Source organism: Ptychodera flava, chromosome 4 (genome assembly GCF_041260155.1).
Source record: "Ptychodera flava strain L36383 chromosome 4, AS_Pfla_20210202, whole genome shotgun sequence".
In the NCBI taxonomy this organism is placed as follows: domain Eukaryota; kingdom Metazoa; phylum Hemichordata; class Enteropneusta; family Ptychoderidae; genus Ptychodera; species Ptychodera flava.
Genome location: NC_091931.1, coordinates 161,112 through 180,629, shown reverse-complemented (window position 1 = coordinate 180,629; position 19,518 = coordinate 161,112). Strand labels below are relative to the sequence as shown.

The following is a 19,518-nucleotide window of genomic DNA, read 5'->3' as shown; positions in this document are numbered from 1 at the left end:
GTTATTAATTCATAGGTCATTTTCTAACATTTCTTAAGTTACGCTTTTAGCTCCCATATATGTATATGTATATATGCAAATGGCAGGTATTCTTATAAGGTGGCGAAATGGCGTTTGTGTGTATGTATGTATGGATGTGTGTCCATTAAGATCAAAAACCGCAACACCCACAATCTTCATATTTGGTACTGAGGGGCATTTTAGGTTGGAGGTGTGAATTTGTTCAAATCAAGATGTCTGTGTGAAAAATATGCAAATCAGATACAAACAAGTGAAAATCCGTGAAGATGCTGCAACTCAGGAACCACTGGGCAGAATGTGTTGATATTTTGTGCATTGGTAGGTAGCATCAATCCTTTGCACGAATGCCAATTTTACAGGTATATTTTTGATTTTGTATTTTTAAGACTTTTTTGGTAATTTTATACCTACTGGAACTCAGAGTATATAATGTGGTGATTTAGTAGGCATTTGATATGGTAAACTATTTGGTGTTGAAATGCAGTAAAAAAATCATTAGAAAACGTAGCAGAGGTGATTTTAGCAGGTTTGGTTTCCAACAAATATATTCCAAAATTTTTTGCAATGTTTAAGAGTATCAAGGTTGTAAATAGTTGACACACTTCCTGCCATCTGGTCATTGTATATCTCATGCAAAAATGGTCAATACAAAGGGGTGGACCATTTGATATCCTGGGGGGGGGGGCGTTTCCTGACAGATTTTGCAAAATAAATCCAAACAAAGGTCATTTAAAAATCAGCTAGAGAAGGTTTCACAAAAAAAAGGTGGGAGAGAGGGAAAAAAATAAATGTACAATGGAGTGGATAAAAAAGATACTGTACCTCATCAATCTTCCAGACATCCCCCTCGATATCAAATGGTCCACCCCAATGTCTTTTTCCGACAACTAACGGTGTAGTGTATATTAGTTTAAGATGTCAAGGTAAGGATTACAAAGGAATAGTCAAGTTCACCATAACTTTATCTCTTGTGTCATCATCCTTGTGTGATTGGTTAAGTTTGTAAGTTGTTCCAAAAGTAGATGCACCAGATGTACTGGAAGAAAACAATGTTTACTTTTCCCTATAGGGTTTCTGAGTTAATGGTTGTATGTTGAAATCTCTCCATGTATCTGGTGTATGGGCAGAATGTAAATATTGGTTGCCTTGCAGATTGATTGTCTTAAAAATTATCACAGAAGTAGAAAAGGAAAAGAAACTAATCAAATTAATATTGATGTAACATATTCACCCTGAGTGCCTGTAGGCCTATATTTAACCATTTTATCACTCTCCATGGGCCAAGGCGCATTTTGGGGCCAATGTCATCACTCTGTGCCAGTCTGTGTATGTCAGTCTGTCTGTATGTGTGTCCATCTTTCATACAATTGTTGGCTTCTGATAGCTATATAAAAGCAAACAGTGACAATGTCACTATTTTTAATGGTACAAATCCACCCATGCCAGAAAGCATACACTTTTCACAATCAGTGTTGCTGTCACCTTTGTATCACTCTAAAGATATGTGTAATCAAGTAGACTTCACAAAGAATGGCATCAAGTCAGCAAATCTAAGAAAGTATATGTAGTGTGAATACAGTCAAGATATATGTTGTTGAACACATTTTTGTGCTCAACATACCATGCAGTCTATCTGAACTGCAAAGTTTATGGGGCGCTTACGGGAAGGAAAACTCAATACAATGTACACTGTGTGAACTGTTTCCCATTTACAGAAAGAGGATGTCATTTACCTTGAGACATCAATTCACACATGTCCACAAGTAGTTTTGCATGCTCCTGTGTAATTTCAATGATTGGCATTTGTTTAACAGGGTTTGTTGTCAAACGAATGGTGTGATGTAACTAAAGGAGCAGTAGCTGAAGCAGTGTTGGCATTGACAAAACTTGAAGAAAATAAACGAGTTCCAACAGAATGTATGAAGACACATACAGTAAGTCAGAGATTGCAGTGAATCATTCTGTTAACATGTATGGCTCTGTATATTCAGTTGGTCATTTTGTTGGTCATCGACACTGTCTATTTTGACACTGTCTATTTTGATCAAAATCAGTAAGGACATTTCAACATCAGGGTCCATGTACTTGTTCACCTGTCATCAGCACTAGACATCAGTCATTTCATGACAGCTTATTATTATATTCTCTGGTGCAGTACAAAGTATTTAGCAACAAGAAAAAGAAGATATACGTTTCTCTTAAATTCCACTCAAGACAATACATTGCATGTGTATTTCATTTTCCCTTACAATAGAGTGATCAGTAATATGTGTATGGATGACCATCATATTATTTTGTATTCTTAAAGCACACTGTGCCTGTAGATTTAATCATAATTATTATGTGATGTGAACTTTTTTAATACATAAAAATTTGATGTTATTGCTGTACTGTGTGAGGAGTTCATGTAATTGCTAGTGATAAAAGAATTTCAATCTTTAGCTACTATAGACTATAGTCTATAGAAGCGATTGGGATGGATATCCGTCCGGCGTCTGTCTGTTTGTATGCTATGTACATTGATGATTAAACCAGGTTAAAACAATATCAAAAGTCATTTCACATTTTCATGTCAGCTAATTTATAATTTGCATGTCTAATGAGCTTTCATAGCTCGGCATATATGGCTTGAAGGACTTGGCCAACGGTAATTACACTTGCTATATAAAGAGCAGTGTTCTCCCCAGTTTTTTTTTACAAGAGGGCGAAGATGCTGAAGACGTGGTGCAAAGCACCACAGGCGACCGCTTATGCGGTCGCGGGGGGAGGTCAGGAGATTAAAATGGTGTTATTTGGTGGCACTTGGGGAATATTTTTTCAGATTTTTATCGTATAAAAAACTCTAAGGAAAAGAAATCTGAGACAGTGTTCCATAACGTTTATTCCAGTTCACTGATGTCAATGAAGATTATTTTTTTAAAACGAAAACATAGCGGCAGACATTCATTTATTCATCGATGTCGAAATTATCACCATAACGTGTTCTCAGCCTGATACACGTACACGTCCGACCGAGCCTAAAAATAGTTCGTTTTGCTTTGGGAAGGAATACAACAAACAAGCGAAATTCTAACCTCCTATAAAAACTTCAGAGTACTCTGCTGTCCTTGTTACCCTCAAGCTCCTAGGCATGTTTACCCAGCTAAGTTGGTTACCTAATGCACGGTCCCTATGGAGGGACTGTGGCTAACATTACAGCCTGTGCCATGCAAATATATGGCTGCCATCAATGAGTTGCACATGGGCTTATGATCTCGGATGACATCACAAACTCGCGAGATTTGCACGATCGATGAGAATTACGTTTGCAGCCTGCAGGATCGACGTTCACGCTCGCATTTTGCTTGTAAATCACTGTCAACTTTTTTTCCGCCATACATTTTATTGTTTTATTTTTCAAAAAAATAAATCTTATTCATTTCTGGCAAGGGGGCGCTCGGAATTTACAAGAGGGCGCCACGCCCCGTTACCTTATTTAGGGAGAACGCTGAAGTGGTGATACTATGACAGCAGTAAAAGAACTTTGATATTTTTATTTCAGCTAATTACATATTTGTATACTTCATGACCTGATCGGTGGTGATTGTTGTTCATTACGTTGATCATAATATTTTCAATGAAGTTGCAAACATGTGGCAAAGGTTAAAATTTACACATAACTGCAATATACAATGAAACACGTGAGCATTTTCAGTTCATATCTGGTTGGTTAAGAGATTTATTTTTCAAAAACTACTTGTCTGATAGCTTTGATATTTCGTATACAGGTCCCTGAGGATTAACTAAATGTGATATCTTGAAACTATGATGAAATCTGCAATTTTTAATTTTTGGTGAAAAAATTTGTTTCTCTAAAACTGCTTTGTCTAACAGCTTTGATTTCAGGTATACAGGTTTCTAGGGGTTATCTTAGTGTGATAATGATATATTGAAATTGTGATGAAATCTTAACTGCCTGTAAGTGTACACCTAGTATGAGAAGCAGATGGCAAAGACACTATAGGCATAAATGGCAGTTTTTTGCTCATGTGTTCACACACATGAGCATATGTCACAGCAATGTCTGTCTGTCTGTCTGTGTGTCTGTCTGTCAGTGTGTCTGTCTGTCTGTCTCTGTCTGTGTGCTCAATGTCTCAAAAACAGCTAATCAGATCAGAATCAAATCTGGTACATAGATTCAGTTTGCAAATGGCAAGAACTGATTAGTTTTTGGTGGGTTGCTTACTTTTTGCTCATTTACATAATTAATGATTTTAGAAAAATGGATATACATTTAGAACGACTGCACACAATTTAATGAGATTTCCTATAAATGTTGATCATACCAAGATATATCAACCTTGAAAGACATTAAGGGATGACTCCTTATTTGCATATTTAATGAACTTTCCTAATTACAGATATATATCTGAATTGACTTGACCACAGTTTATGAAACTTGGTACATACATTGAAGATACCATAAAACAACATTTTAAGGATTTTTACATCAGCCAATTTATAATTTGCATATTTAATGAACTCTCCTAATTAGGGATATTTATCTGTATTTACCAGACCAAGGTGATAAAACTTGCTATGTGCATTAAAGAGAGTGTGAATCAACATTATAAAAAAAGTCGTTTAACATTTTTACTTCAGCAAATTCCTTATTTGCATATTTTATGAGAACATTTCAGTTAATTCCTAATTTGTATATTTAATGAACTTTCCTAATTGTACTTGACTTTACTTCATCAAAGTTGGCAAAACATGCTATGTACATTGATGATTATACCAGGTTATAACAATATTTAAAGTCGTTTCGCATTTTCATGTCAGCTTATTTATAATTTGCATATCTAATGAGCTTTCACAGTTTTGCATATATAGCTTGAAGGACTGGACCAAAGAGAATCACACTTGCTATAGAAAGTGGTCATATAATGACAGTATTCAAAGAAATTAAATAAATTAATTTAATTTCAGCTAATTACATATCTTAATACTTAATGACCTTTAGAATTAATCTGTGGGTGGTGAATATTGTTCATTATGTTGATCATAACACTTTCAATGAAGTTTAAAACATGTGGCAAGGGTTCAAATTTACACATAACTGCAACACATAATGAAAGACGTGAGCATTTTCTGTTTATATATGGTCTGTGCTTGCTATTGATGAATGTCTGTGTATATAGGGGGCCTGCAAGTATGACCCAAATTGAAACAATTCTTCTGGCATAAGAATACACTTGCATTGCCAAAGGACCTCTGCATTCACTATATCTTGTATTATGCTCCTCTGCATTCACTATATCTTGTATTATGCTATGTGTATCCTCTATACCATCGACATCTATAGTAGCTTCAGGGACATTGGCCCTATGTTTGTTATTTATTTCAATGTTTATATTTTGATTCACTGCAGATATGGCTGTCGTTGGCATCACTATGTGTGTTAGATGAGGACCATGTAGATAGGCTGTCATCTGGTCATTGGATTGGCTCTGAGGGACATCAAAGTAAACACAAGGTTTGTTCAAATCACATCTGTGTACTGTACCCATAAGTAGAAACTGTTATTGTTCAAGGAAAATACAAAGGACTTTTGATAATAAAACTGATATTAGGTATACCAAATTGCCTCTGCATTCACTTCCAGGAATGAACTAGCTTTGATGTGAGCAAATTATGGTTAAATCTATTGTGTAGTCTTTTTAGTCCCTATGGACGCCGTCCGGGGGGACTTATAGGTTTGGTCATGTCCGTGCGTGCGTCCATGCGTCCGTCCGTTCGTCCGTTCACGCAGATATCTCAGAGATGCCTGGAGCGATTTCATTCAAAATTTGGTACAAGGATTAGTTCATATGTCAAAAATATGCACGTCGATTTGTTTTGTGATACAATCCAATATGGCCGCCAGGCGGCCTTTTTATTACGATTGTTTCATGTACAGAGCCATAACTCAGACATGTTTCAACCGATTTTATTCAAAGTTGGTATGAGGACATTGACCAATGTCATACATATGCACATTGATTCGTTTTGTGATACAATCCAATATGGCCGCCAGGCAGCCATTTTATTACGATTTTTAGCTCACATTTGGTATACCAATGTGAGGTTATCGTATAAGCTAAATCAGTTCATTTGCATCTGATTTGCATGTCTGTATGTATGTATGTATGTATGTATGTATGTATGTATGTCCGTCCACATCAAAAACACCTAAACCGCAGCACCTACTGTCTTAGTATTTGGTGTACAGGTGCACCTAGGGGTGCAGATGTGAATTTGTTCAAATGAACTTGTCAGTGTCAAAAATATGCAAAGGAAAAACCCCGCAAATTGCTAAAACTCTGTAACCGTTGGTCAGATAGGGTTGAAACTTGGTGTGCAGGTTCCTTTAGGTATTCTAAATTACGTGTATAAAATTTTGGATGAAATTTGCATATTTCTATTTTTTGGGGTAATTTTTAGCTCCCATAGCCATATGTATATATGGCAATGGAAGCTATTCTTATAGGCTAGGGAAATGTCTGTATATCTGTATGTCTGTATGTCTGTCCGTCAACATCAAAAACTCCAAAACCGCTGCACATTTCATCTTGATATTTGGTGTGTACATTGATGATGGGCTGTAGATGAGATTTTGTTCAAATGAAGTTGTCATTGCCAAAAATATGCAAATTAAATGAAAAAATGTAAAAACAGTCAAAATTGAAAAACTCAATAACCACTGAGCAGATTACATGAAAAATTTGCATGTAAGTACTTTGGGCTGACCTGAAATGATTGTGCTTTTTTTGATTTTTTGATATTGTTGAAAATATGCAAATTAGTGCCAAAAAAGGCGTTTTTGGTAAAAAATCTTCTTCTTCATAACTGCTGGTCAGACAGCTTTGATATTTGGTATACAGGTCCCTAGGGATAACTCAACTTGGATTTGTTCAAATTGTGATGAAATATGCAAATCTGTATTTTTAAGGAATTTTTTTGTCATTTTTGGTCAAAAATTTATTTCCTCAAAACAACTCGTCTGACAGCTTTGATATTTGGTATACAGGTTCCTACAGATAAACTAAATATGATATATAGAATATATGATGAAATCTGCAATTTTGTATTTTTGGTGCAATTTTTGCCATTTTTGGTCAACAAATGTGTTTCTCAAAAACTACTTGTCTGATGCCTTCGATATTTGGTATACAGGTTTCTAGGGGTTCTCCTAGTGTGATATAGTGAAATTTGATAAAATCTTCAATTTTTGTAGTTTTGGGTCAATTTTTGCCGTTTTGGTCAAAATATTTGTTTCTCAAAAGTTAGTCATGTGATAGCTTTGATATTTGGTATACATTTTTATACATAATTATGATGAAATCATCAATTTTGTATTTTTGCAGCTAATTTTGCCATTTTAGGTCAGGCCATCCTGAAATGAGCTATCAAAGATCTCAACCTTCTTCATCAATACATATGTCACGAAAAGTTGCTCTCTACATAACACAGCAGAGCTCTGTCGACCATTAGATCGCTTGTTTTTTTCAAAACCGCTGGTCAGACAGCTTTAATATTTGGCTAACAGTTCCCTAGGATGACCTTAGTGAGATGATTTCATACAGTCAGGAAATACTTCATTTTGTATCCATGTCTATAGTAGCTTCAGGGACATTGGCCCTATGTTTAAGATAATGCGGTGATTCAGTAAGCATTTGAAATGGTAAACTGTATTTGGTGTTGAAATGCGGTAAAAAATAATGAGAAAACATAGCTGAGGTGATTTCAGCAGGTTTGGTTTCCAACAAATATATTCAAAGTTTTTTTCAATGTTAAAGAGTGATGGAGGGGGGGGGGAGTCCTGGCAGATTTAGAAAAAAATCCAAACAAATGTCAATAAAAAAATCAGCCACAGAAGGTTTGTCAAAAAGAAAAGGTGGGATAGTGGGAAAAAAAGAATGTACAATGTATCGGATAAAAAAGATAATGTTCCTCATCAATCTTCCAGACAACCCCCTTTTATCAAATGGTACACCCCTGATGTATTTTTGTGTGCAATTAACCATGCAGTGTATTTTAGTTTAAGATGTCAATCAAGTTAGGTAAGGATTTGAAAGGAATAGTCAAGTTCACCACAGTTAAATTTCTTAACTTTATCTCTCGTGTCATCATCCTTGTATAATTGGTTAAGTTTGTAAGTTACTCAAGATGTGGATGTACCAGCTGTTCTGGAAGAAAACAATGTTTACTTTTCCCTGTAGGGTTTCTGAGTTGATGATTGTATGTTGAAATCTCTCCATGTATCTTGTGCATGGGCAAAATGAAAATATCGGTTGCATGTTATGTATTTCAGTCTATGTCAAATATTGTAAATGAAAAATCATGAACAGTTTGCTGTGTGCTTGTAAAAGATAACGTGTTTGTCAATACATATTAAAACTGCCTTGCAGTTTGGTTGTCATAAAAATTATCACAGAAGTAGAAAACGAAAAGAAACTAATCAAATTGCTGTAACATATTCACCCTCGGTGTCTGTATAGGCCTATACTTAACTATTTTATCATTTCATTCAGCTTTTTGTTATATCTTTATCACTCTTCATGGGCCAAGGCATTTGGGGTCAATGTCATCACTCTGTGCTAGTCTGTGAATGTCAGTCTGTCTGTATGTGTATGTCCATGTTTCATACAATTGTTGGCTTGTTTTGATAACTGTATGGGAGCGAACAGTGATTATTGTCACTATTTTTTCAGTTTTTAGTCAAAAAATGTTTTTTTCTGAAACCACTCATCTGATTGCTTTGAAAGTTGGTATACATGTTTCTCAAGATTAACCTCAGTCAAGTTTATATAAATTGAATTGAAATTTTCATATTTGTAATTTTGGGGCAATTTTCCGAATTTTTGGTCAAAAATTTTTTTATTCAAAAACTGCTGATCTGATAGCTTTGATATTTAGTATACAGGTTCCTAAGGTTGATCAAAATCAGTTTTATGAATATTGGGAAGATATCTCGAATTTTGTATTTTTGCTGAATTTTTTGGTTATTTTTCTCATTTTAAATAAAACTTCTTCTTCTCTGATACCACTAGCCCAATTGCTCTCAAATTTGGATAGGGTCTTTGCAAGGGTGTTACCCTTTTTATTGTTGAAATTACGACAAAATTGGAAATATTACTGTTTTGGGGCAATTTTTGTCATTTTTGGTCAAAAAATCTTAAAAAATATTTACTTTTTAACCCTTAAAGAGCCTTAGACTTTCTATGCAATGCAACTGCCAGGCCAAGGACTTTTTGAACCCAACTTCTCAACATGTTATGCATTTTTCAGACCGGTGCAGTTCATTTTCTGTGACGAGAAACCCTAACAACCCATTATTATTTCCAAAGCTCAGGATATGAAGAAGCTCTCTATGACAATGAAAAGTTTCAATTTACACATTGAAGGTGTAAAATTGGGCTAAAATGCACGTTTTTTGTTCAAATTCACTGAAAATGATAAAAAGTTTCTAAAAATGTATAAAATTCATCAACGGCCTTCAAACTTGAATAAAATTTTCATGTTATGGAAAGACACGAATTCAGGTACACGATTTCAGCATCATGTAACATCATACGTAAATAATAAACAAAAACAAACAAACAATTAGTGTCTTTCAAAATAATACAAATGCTTCCTGTGCAAATGCATCTCTACAAAAATACAAATAATATTTTACATGCAGTACATTAAATGTAGATTGACAACTACTGTGTATGGAGCATCGGCATGATTGCATTGCCCAAGCATTGTCGTTTACTTGTCTATTGTATTTGTTTGTTTGTTTGTTTGTATTTGTTTGCTTGTTTATATATTTTATTTCTTCTAGTGGAAATGATTTTCCAGAGAAAAATTCAGTGTACATATCCACTTTGTCATCAGTTTACTATCTATCATACGATTTCTTGTTAGTGTTATTTAAAATCTGTCGTCAAAGTTAGAAGAAATCAATTATAGTCTTGTTTGCCTGTAAACACAAACAATTAATTTGCATACATAGAGACAACAAGGTTCCATATTGTACATGGAGGGGTAACTATTGTGCATCACATGCACACAACTATAGGGCATATTCAACTGACTCTGTATAGTTTGAACTGCCGGTTTAATTATAATGAAGAGTTGAAGACAAAAAACACATTTCACTAACCTTTTCATCGATTAATTTTGGTGTTTGACCCAACTTACATTAGTTTAATTCACGTACGCGTGTGTAACTATCTGTGGCTTATCGAGTCACGGACTCGTACTACCATACATACTAGTCAATCCGTTCGCCAAGTTTGATCACGTATTTTGACAAGCATGCCACAAAATCCGCCACGAAATGGAAAGAAACCACAAAGTATCGAGAAAAAAAGGTTCATGTCCGGTTTATTTCAGTTAAAAAAATGCGTAACACGTAGGAAATGTCTCGCAATGTCAACAGTTCGGAACAACTACATTTCATTTACAAACCGGGTCGACTGTCATGGCCGTCTCGCTCCATGCCTCCAGGACGGCCGGAGGTCAAATATCAACAGTTTAAAGGGGCTTTTTGGCAGTCCAACGCTTGAAAATTCACAAAATACACTTCAATTTAACCAAATCCTTACAAATTTCTCAATCTTGCATGTTTTGGACTTCGAAAACCTTAACCTCGGGTTCCATGTCGAGAGTTAGGCATCACACAGTGCCGCCATCTTGGCCGCCGATACGTTCGAAGTTCACTATCCCGATCGATTTGGTCAGCAAATCGCGTCATTTTTCCGTAAAATATTCTCAAAAAAAAATGTAAAATCTATCATTTCTATCACCCAGAGGGCAGTAGCTTGGCATAATATAGTTGTCTTCCATGTCTACGGCATGGTAAAGCTTTCAAAACGTACGTACGTGTTTCGTTCAATGCACTGTGGCCGTATCCGCGTACGGGTGAAACTGCAGACCTGATTAAATATTCATGAAAACCGCTGACCTCTTTTGAAGAAAGTTCGCATAAATTACTGGAATTTTCGATTGTTAGGCTGCATGATGTCATTATTTTAGTCCTTATATGGTACTAAACTGGGTTCAAAGGGTCAGGAATACCCTCCTTCTGGCTGAGTTCGGCATAAGCATAGAACGCAACCACTGTCGGTTTATATACCGACGTGGCGCTGAGAGCGAGAATGCCGTGTCGGTTTATAAACCGACGCGGCACTTTAAGGGTTAAAGCCCTAGACAGACAGCTTTTATATTTGGTGTCCAGGGATGACAATAGTTAGATATGTGGCAATTGTCCTGAAATATACAAAAGTCCTGAGGGATGTCATTAGATAGATTTTCTGCTCAAAGTGTTGGGAAACCCCCCAAATTTTTATATTTTAGGTAATTTTCTCAGTTTGTGACCTTAAATGACCTGCACCAACCCAGGATATGTTGTGAGAGAGTTTCGAAGGCTGTGAACATAATTTTGTCATATTTAATATCAATTTGTAGTAAAATTTGATCCAGAAAACAAAGCTGAGGTAAATTTTTTCATTGTGAACCAATTTTTGCAACTTTTGCATGTAAGACACACAAGAACTGATGAGAAATTTGGATCCAGGATAATTCCAGATGTCGTAATCCCCCCACAGTGGAAGGCATTTCACTATCTGTAACTGATTTAAGTGCTGTTTACATTCGAATGATAGCACTCTTAGCATTAATCAAAACATCCCCAAGGTGTAAATACATTTCCTGCCAGCTGGTCTTATGTAAACATGATCAACAAAGGGATGGAACATTTGGTATTCAGAAAGGGGTGGGGGCTAGAAGATTGATGAGGTAGCATTATTTTTTACCAGATCCCTTGTACATTTTTTCCCACTCTTAATTTTTTCCCCACTCTCCCGACCCTTCTTTTTGTCAAGCTTCTCTGGCTAATTTTTTTGTTGACATTTGCTTATGTAGGTAGGATCTGCTTGTCCCATTGCTATAGAAGTTGATATGCATGCTGCTAAAGATGACCTCCAGTACCTAAGTTGCAGACCTTATTTGCTTTTGTCATTCTTGTTTTTCTGGTTTAAATATTTCTCGAATTTACCAATTCAAACTGAATGTGAGCACACTGTCCTTGACGGTATTTTTTCATTTACAAAGCCATAACTCAGACATGTTTCAACCGATTTTATTCAAAGCTGGTACAAGGACATTGATCAATATCATAGATATGCATGTCAATTTGTTTTGTGATATGATCCAATATGGCTGCCATGTGGCCATTTTGTTACGATTTTTTCATATCCAGAACCATAACTCAGACATGTACCAAGAAAATTTATTCAAAGTTGGTACAAGGACATTGACTAATGTCATACATATGCTTGTCAATTTGTTTTGTGATACAATCCACTATGGCTGCCGTGGTCATTTGTTACAATTTTTTCATGTACGGAGCCATAACCCAGGCATTTCTTAACCGATTTTATTCAAAGTTGGTACAAGAACATTAACCTATGTCATACATATGTATGTCAATTTGTTTCATGATATGATCCAATATGACTGCATGGCAGCCATTTTGTTACAATTTTTTCATGTCCTTAGCCAAAACTTGGGCACGTCTCGACCGATTTTATTCACCTATTTTATTCAAACTTAGTACAAGGACATTGACCTATGTCATATATATGCACATTGATTTGATTTGTGATACAATCCAATATGGCTGCCATGTGGCCATTTTTAGTCCTTTGGGCCTTTGGCCCAAAGTACTAATGTGATGACGCGGCCTCTGTTGTCGCATACAGTGGGCCGTATGCTGTGGACGCAGGTATCTCAGAAACGCTTCAGTAACTTTTTCTGAAATTTGGTCTGGTGGTCACTTGGGCATGTATCTCAAACGGTCTTTTTCCTTTTTTTGATTGAATCATTTTAAAGTCACTTTTTTAGCTTTTTTGTGAAAACCACTATTTTCAATTTTTCCTCAAAACCACTGATTTGATTATTGTGATGTTTGGCATGGGTGTTCGTATAGTTGAAATGCCGTCAGAAATGTTCAAAATTTGGTGATACATGCCTTGTATTATTTTTAAACAATATTTTTATCCATTTTTATTTTATATTTACTTGATTTTGACTCACTTTCGCTAAAGCTACCGTCTGCGCATGCGCACAACTGTAGGACAAAATCTGAGTTGAAGAATCGAATCGGACGCCATCTTGTTTCTCGGTCTTGGCACATTTTTTACATTGTAAACGTTTTACTGTGTATTTCAGTATGTTCTATAGTTATTAAGTTGACAGTGATGCACTTTTGCAGCTGTCGTGTATTTTTTGGTATGAAAGGCGCCTTTGATCGAGTGAAGAATGATGGCCTCCGTAGGCGATAAACACCGGTACCGTACCGGCAGGCATATCAGTAATCCACTAGGCCCGTATAGGTCAGGGGCTCACTTAGGGGAGAACCACTTGATTTCTGGGGGTATGGAGGATTTTGAGAAAAAAAAATTGTCACCAGGTGAAATAAAAGAAAAAAATTAAGCCTGTAATGGCTTGAGAAAAAAGATTCTCATAACAGACAGAAATAAAAAAGGAATTGTCACAATGCAGTTGAAATGAGCAAAATTTTGGAAACTTCATTCTCATGTATTCTTTGCTGGCATGCTGCCATAGGCAGCGCAAATGTTTTTACCACAAGCAATTCTTATGTGTTTTTTTTTTTTCAGCACTTATGATATAAGCATTCACTACTTTACACCTCAGTGCACTCGATGTTTTCCTTCCCTTTTCTGACCCAAGAAATCATATTTCAGGATTTCTGTTGCAATATCTCAATGGTATAGGCAATATCTAGATGGGACTATTTGACTTCTGTAAATTGTGAAAATTTAAAACACAAGACAGGAGTCAAGAAACTAGTGTTAAAACCAATACATTATTCTCTCAATATTAATATGTTAGAACGATTACAAGTTGACAATGAAAAATTGAGGAACAACAAATATAATGAAATACAATGTGTGAGCCTTGTTTCTCTGACCACAAAAGATAACATCTCCCCTGAGAACTTAAAAGGAATTGACTGTTTTAAAGAAAAGCAGGTATAGTACTGATCACAGTTGATTTGCCAAAAAAGTGTTCTATAATTTAAAGTTGCATATACTAGACTTTCCATTTTGTTTTCATTTGTTGGAATGTAAAATGAATATATAAAACCATCCTGTGATATGTGAAATACTGGCTTAAATTTGAAAAATTGCGCTGCTACTCCATTTGATAAAAAAAATTGATGCAGGTCTGAGAGTAGAAATTAAAAAATGCTGTCTCTCCGACCAAAAAAAGTTCCCATACCCACTTCCTGCATACCCCCCCCCCCCCGAAATCAAATGAGTCGCCCCTTAATGTGCGCATGCGCATATAACAAGTTAGCGTTGTTTTGCAACTTGGACTTTGAAAATTCAAACCGACGCCATCTTGCTTCTCGGTCTGTTGCGAATTTTGACGTTTTAAAGTTTTTAGCGTGTATTTGATGATGTTTTGTAAATATGAAGTTCACAGTGATGGTACTTTTGTTGCTGTCATGTATATTTTGGCACGAAACGCTCCTTCGATAGACTGAAGAATGATGGCCTCCGTACTCGGTACTCCCCAGTACCGGCGAATCCATTGCTTTAGCGAGGCAATCCCACCGGCGGCCCGTACTAATAGCTGGGTGAGAGCGAGGGAACGCCCTGTCCTTCTACCTCCATGTCATAACAAACTAGCGTTGTTTTATGTTGATGTACTGTCCTTTCGACACAGCGATAACTTTTAGTTTTCTGTTGCTTATTTTGGGTAATTTCGACAGTTGTGCATTGATTTTGACATCATTGTTGACTTCGATCGCTAAAGACAGTGTGTGCTCGTGTACACCGATTTACTAAGGAAGTACGCGCACTTCAGAATCAAGGCGTAATCCGACATGGTAATTTGACATGATCATCAGATCATACATGATCCGAGATTTTACTTTAGCAAGGTCACGATAACTAATGTTGTTTGTTTCACTGTCATTTAATACCTATATTTCCACTAAAAGACCATTATAATTTCCTCCTGGCCACTTTGAAATCGTGCACTGGCATGCATGTAGTTGTCAACATCACTTTGCTTGAATGTAGTAGACTCTTTAATGAATATCGACTGTCTACTGCATATTACATATGTGTGCAAGTCACTCCATATCATATCAAAAAATGTAGTTTTGCGACGTTTGAGCTGCCAGAAGCCAGAATTTACAGTTTACGAGAAAGTTATCTTACATGTAAAACTCTGTTCTACTGTAAACAAAATGCAAGCTATATTGTATAACTATCGTGAATAGCATAATATTTTGTACCTATCGCCGTGTCAGAAAATCAGAAGGAAAAAACCAGTCAGACAAACTGTGGTCAGGATGATACTGTCCAATTTTAATATTTGTCTCTCAGCACACACCAGATACTCATGACTGTAAAACAACATTTCCATATAATTGTATATTCAGTTTTTATATTTAGTTTGCTTTTCACCATATTGTATGTCCTTCCCTGCACTACATAATTCAAACTTAAATATTGTTTTTGGCCTATACATACTTGAGGGGCAAGCTTATTTAGTCTCATACATGAAAGATGCACTGTTGACCTACAGAGTCCAAACTTTTTATCATTGTATTGTAGATGTACACTCCAAATACTATATACAAGTGTGGTGAGTGTAACAAGCAAATGTTTTTTAGTCAATGGCCAAAATTTATTTTCTATTTGATGGACAATAAATACATGTGTAATCAATGCCAACAATCCAGTTTAAGTAATTTGGTTTAGATTAGCCATTGTCCATTATATTACAATAGTTTGTGGCTAAATTTTCTCCCCTTCTGTATTATATAAGTTCACCGTTTCCTGTTTTAGATATTGTTGATCCTATAGAGTCCCATCTGTTATTCTTAATTCACTTTTACACATATCAAGGTTGTTGATACTTAGAATCCACACTTGAACTTATGCTGGAGCAGTAACCAACCAGTTCAAATAACTTTCATTTATGTCCAAACAATTTGACTTTTTGCCAAATTTCACATTTATGGCAAATAATAAACAGTAAGGAGGTACAAAGGACGTCGGTGCCCCCGGGCCCCATGTTTAATGATTTTTTAGCTCCCATAGCCATATGTATATATGGCAATGGAAGCTATTCTTATAGGCTAGGAAAATGTCTGTATGTATGTATGTATGTATGTCTGTATGTCTGTATGTCTGTCTGTCAACATCAAAAACTCCAAAACCGCTGCACATTTCATCTTGATATTTGGTGTGTACATGGATGATGGGCTGTAGATGAGATTTTGTTCAAATGAAGTTGTCATTGCCAAAAATATGCAAATAAGTGCCAAAAAAGGCGTTTTTGGTAAAAAATCTCCTTCTTCATAACCGCTGGTCAGACAGCTTTGATATTTGGTATACAGGTCCCTAGGGATAGCCCAACTTTGATTTGTTCAAATTGTGATGAAATAAGCAAATCTGTATTTTTAAGGAATTTTTTTGTCATTTTTGGTCAAAAATTTATTTCATCAAAACCGCTCGTCTGACAGCTTTGATATTTGGTATACAGGTTCCTACAGATAAACTAAATATGATATACAGAATATATGATGAAATCTGCAATTTTGTATTTTTGGTGCAATTTTTGCCATTTTTGGTCAAAAAATGTGTTTCTCAAAAACTACTTGTCTGATGCCTTTGATATTTGGTATACAGGTTCCTGGGGGTTCTCTTAGTGTGATATAGTGAAATTTGATGAAATCTTCAATTTTTGTATTTTTGGTCAGTTTTTGCCGTTTTTGGTGTACATAATTATGATGAAATCATCAATTTTGTATTTTTGCAGCTAATTTTGCCATTTTAGGTCAGGCCATCCTGAAATGAGCTATCAAAGATCTCAACCTTCTTCATCAATACATATGTCACAAAACGTTGCTCTCTTCATAACACAGCAGAGCTCTGTCGACCATTGGGTCGTTTGTTAGCTCCCATAGCCATATGTATATATATGTTTACAAGTTTACATTTTATTGAAAATCTCAATAGCCACTGAGCAGATTAGATGAAAAATTAGCGTGTACCTGAAATGATTGTGCACATCTTGGGTCAGTATCTTGGACTTGCTATTTTTCATGAATTTTTTTGTAATTTTCTCCCATTTTTGGTCAAAAAATCTTCTTCTCTGAAACCACAAGTCTGATTGATTTGAAACTTGGTATGGAAGTGCATAGGAGTGACCTTTCTCAAATCTGGGCAAATCGTGGTGAAATTTGCATATTTGCATTTTTTGGCTATTTTTTTCATTTTTGATCAAAAATTTTTTTTAACTCTGAAACCACATGTCCGATTGAGTTGAAACTTAGTGTAGAGGTTTTTACGGGTGACGTCAGTAAGATTTGATCAAATTCTGGTGAAATTTGTATAATTTTATTTTATTGGGGGAATTGTTTCTATTTGTGATAAAAAATCTTTTAGCTTGATTTTAGCTAGTTTTGATAACTATATGGGAGCGACCAGTGACATTGTCACTATTTTCATGTCTGGAACCATTACTCAGACGTGTGTCAAGCAAATTTATTCAAAGTTGCAGTGTTCTCACCAGAAAAAAAATTTTGTGGGACATTTTGTCCCGCTGACCAAAAAAAAGTGGGACAACGGATGATTTTTGTGAGACAATATATAAATATGTTAAAACATAGGGCCAAAGTCCCTGAAGCTACTACTGACATGGATACAAAATTAAGTATTTCCTGACTGTATGAAATTATCTCACTAAGGTCATCCTAGGGACCTGTAAACCAAATATTAAAGCTGTCTGACCAGCGGTTTTGAAAAAACAAGCGACTCAACAGTTGACAGAGCTCTGCTGTGTTATGTAGAGAATAACCTTTTGTGACTCATGTATTGATGAAGAAGGTGGATATCTTTGATAGCTCATTTCAGGATGGCCTGACCAAAAATGGAAAAAAAAAATTCCGTAAAGATACAGATTTTCATATTTCATCACAATTTTAACAAATCTATGTTGGGTTATCCCTAGGGACCTGTATACCAAATAACATTGTAAGTTCTGTTGAATAAGTTGAGACTGTACGTACTCAGAGAAAGCACACTGAAGAGACAAATTTTTGAAACTTAACAAGTTCAAGGTCGCCATCAAAAGCATTATATGGAATCATGTTACACTTTCATTGCACTGTTTACACTGATTGCATAATTGCTATAAATAGCACATGAGGAATGTTACAGCCCAGCTTTACCATAAAAACCCTATCACTTTGACCACTCTTTTAATTGACCACTCTATTTTTTTCCTCAAAAAGTAATCTTATTTTATCCTTACCAAGTCAACCATAATTGGAAATTAGAACTTTCTGTATCTTTATTTATTTGACCACCCTATCATGACAAACTATTATGCGCAATTTCTTTTAGATAACATAAATGGTGGTTCAGAATATATCAAAGTTGGGATTCAGGAAAGTTGCCTTTCCATGTTTTAATCCTCAATTCACTATGAACTGTCAAAAAAAGTTGAACTTTCTGATAATTCCACACTAAGATTATTTTGGCTTTGATGATTTCCTAATTAATTCAATTATTTAAAATCATATTAATTATTTTTTTCTGGGTGAATTGATACGGTTTATACAGTACAAGAATTACATACAATGTAAGTCAAACTTTGACCAAAAATGACAAAAAAATTCGTTAAAAATACACATTTGCATATTTCATCACAATTTGAACAAATCTACGTTGGGTTGTCCCTAGGGACCTGTATACCAAATAACAAAGCTGTCTGACCAGCGGTTATGAAGAAGAAGATTTTTTACCAAAAACGCCTTTTTTGGCATTAATTTGCCTATTTTCAACGATATCAAAAAATTAAAAAAAATAGTTTCTCAAAATCATATTTTTCATCTACACAACAAATATCAAATCAGTAAGTACTACAGTTCTCAAGATATTTTAGTGGACGGACGCCTCACAAACGGACATACATACATACATACATACATACATACATACATACATACAGACTGACGCCGGACGCCGGACGGATACCCATCCCAATAGCTTCTATAGACTATAGTCTATAGTAGCTAAAAAATCAAACTGCAAATACGAACATTATTCTATGCATGGAAAAAATAAAGGACTCAACAACTCATTCAACTTAACAACTTTTTTGTAAACATTCGGTGAACATATCAACTGATATTGAATATCAGTGCCTTTTAATGAAAAGTTTATGGGACTTTCGTCCTTTCCAGTGTGAAAGTCCATTTCGGGGCCCTCTACAATTAAAAGTAGTTGCTAGAGTGTCCAGCCGTTCAGCTCCCAGTTGATTCCTGTCATTAGTTACTTTTTTTCGCACACTAAACCCCCTTTCACAACCAGCAGAAGGAACAGGCCAAGTCAGCATTTATTTAGATCAGGAAACATATCCCTATGATGTTTGTAAACA

The 19,518-nt window shown here is 35.5% G+C and overlaps 1 protein-coding gene across 3 annotated transcripts in view; it reads left to right on the top strand.

Annotated features, from left to right (window-relative positions):
- The window catches only part of LOC139130331 (E3 ubiquitin-protein ligase MYCBP2-like), a 688,708-nt gene that overhangs the window by 611,646 nt on the left and 57,544 nt on the right, over window positions 1-19,518 (top strand). For all 3 annotated transcript variants that reach the window (XM_070696083.1, XM_070696082.1, XM_070696081.1), the window contains 2 exons: window positions 1,836-1,955; window positions 5,432-5,536. In XM_070696083.1, the coding sequence (XP_070552184.1) occupies window positions 1,836-1,955; window positions 5,432-5,536 (225 nt within the window). The remainder of the gene's footprint in view (window positions 1-1,835; window positions 1,956-5,431; window positions 5,537-19,518) is intronic.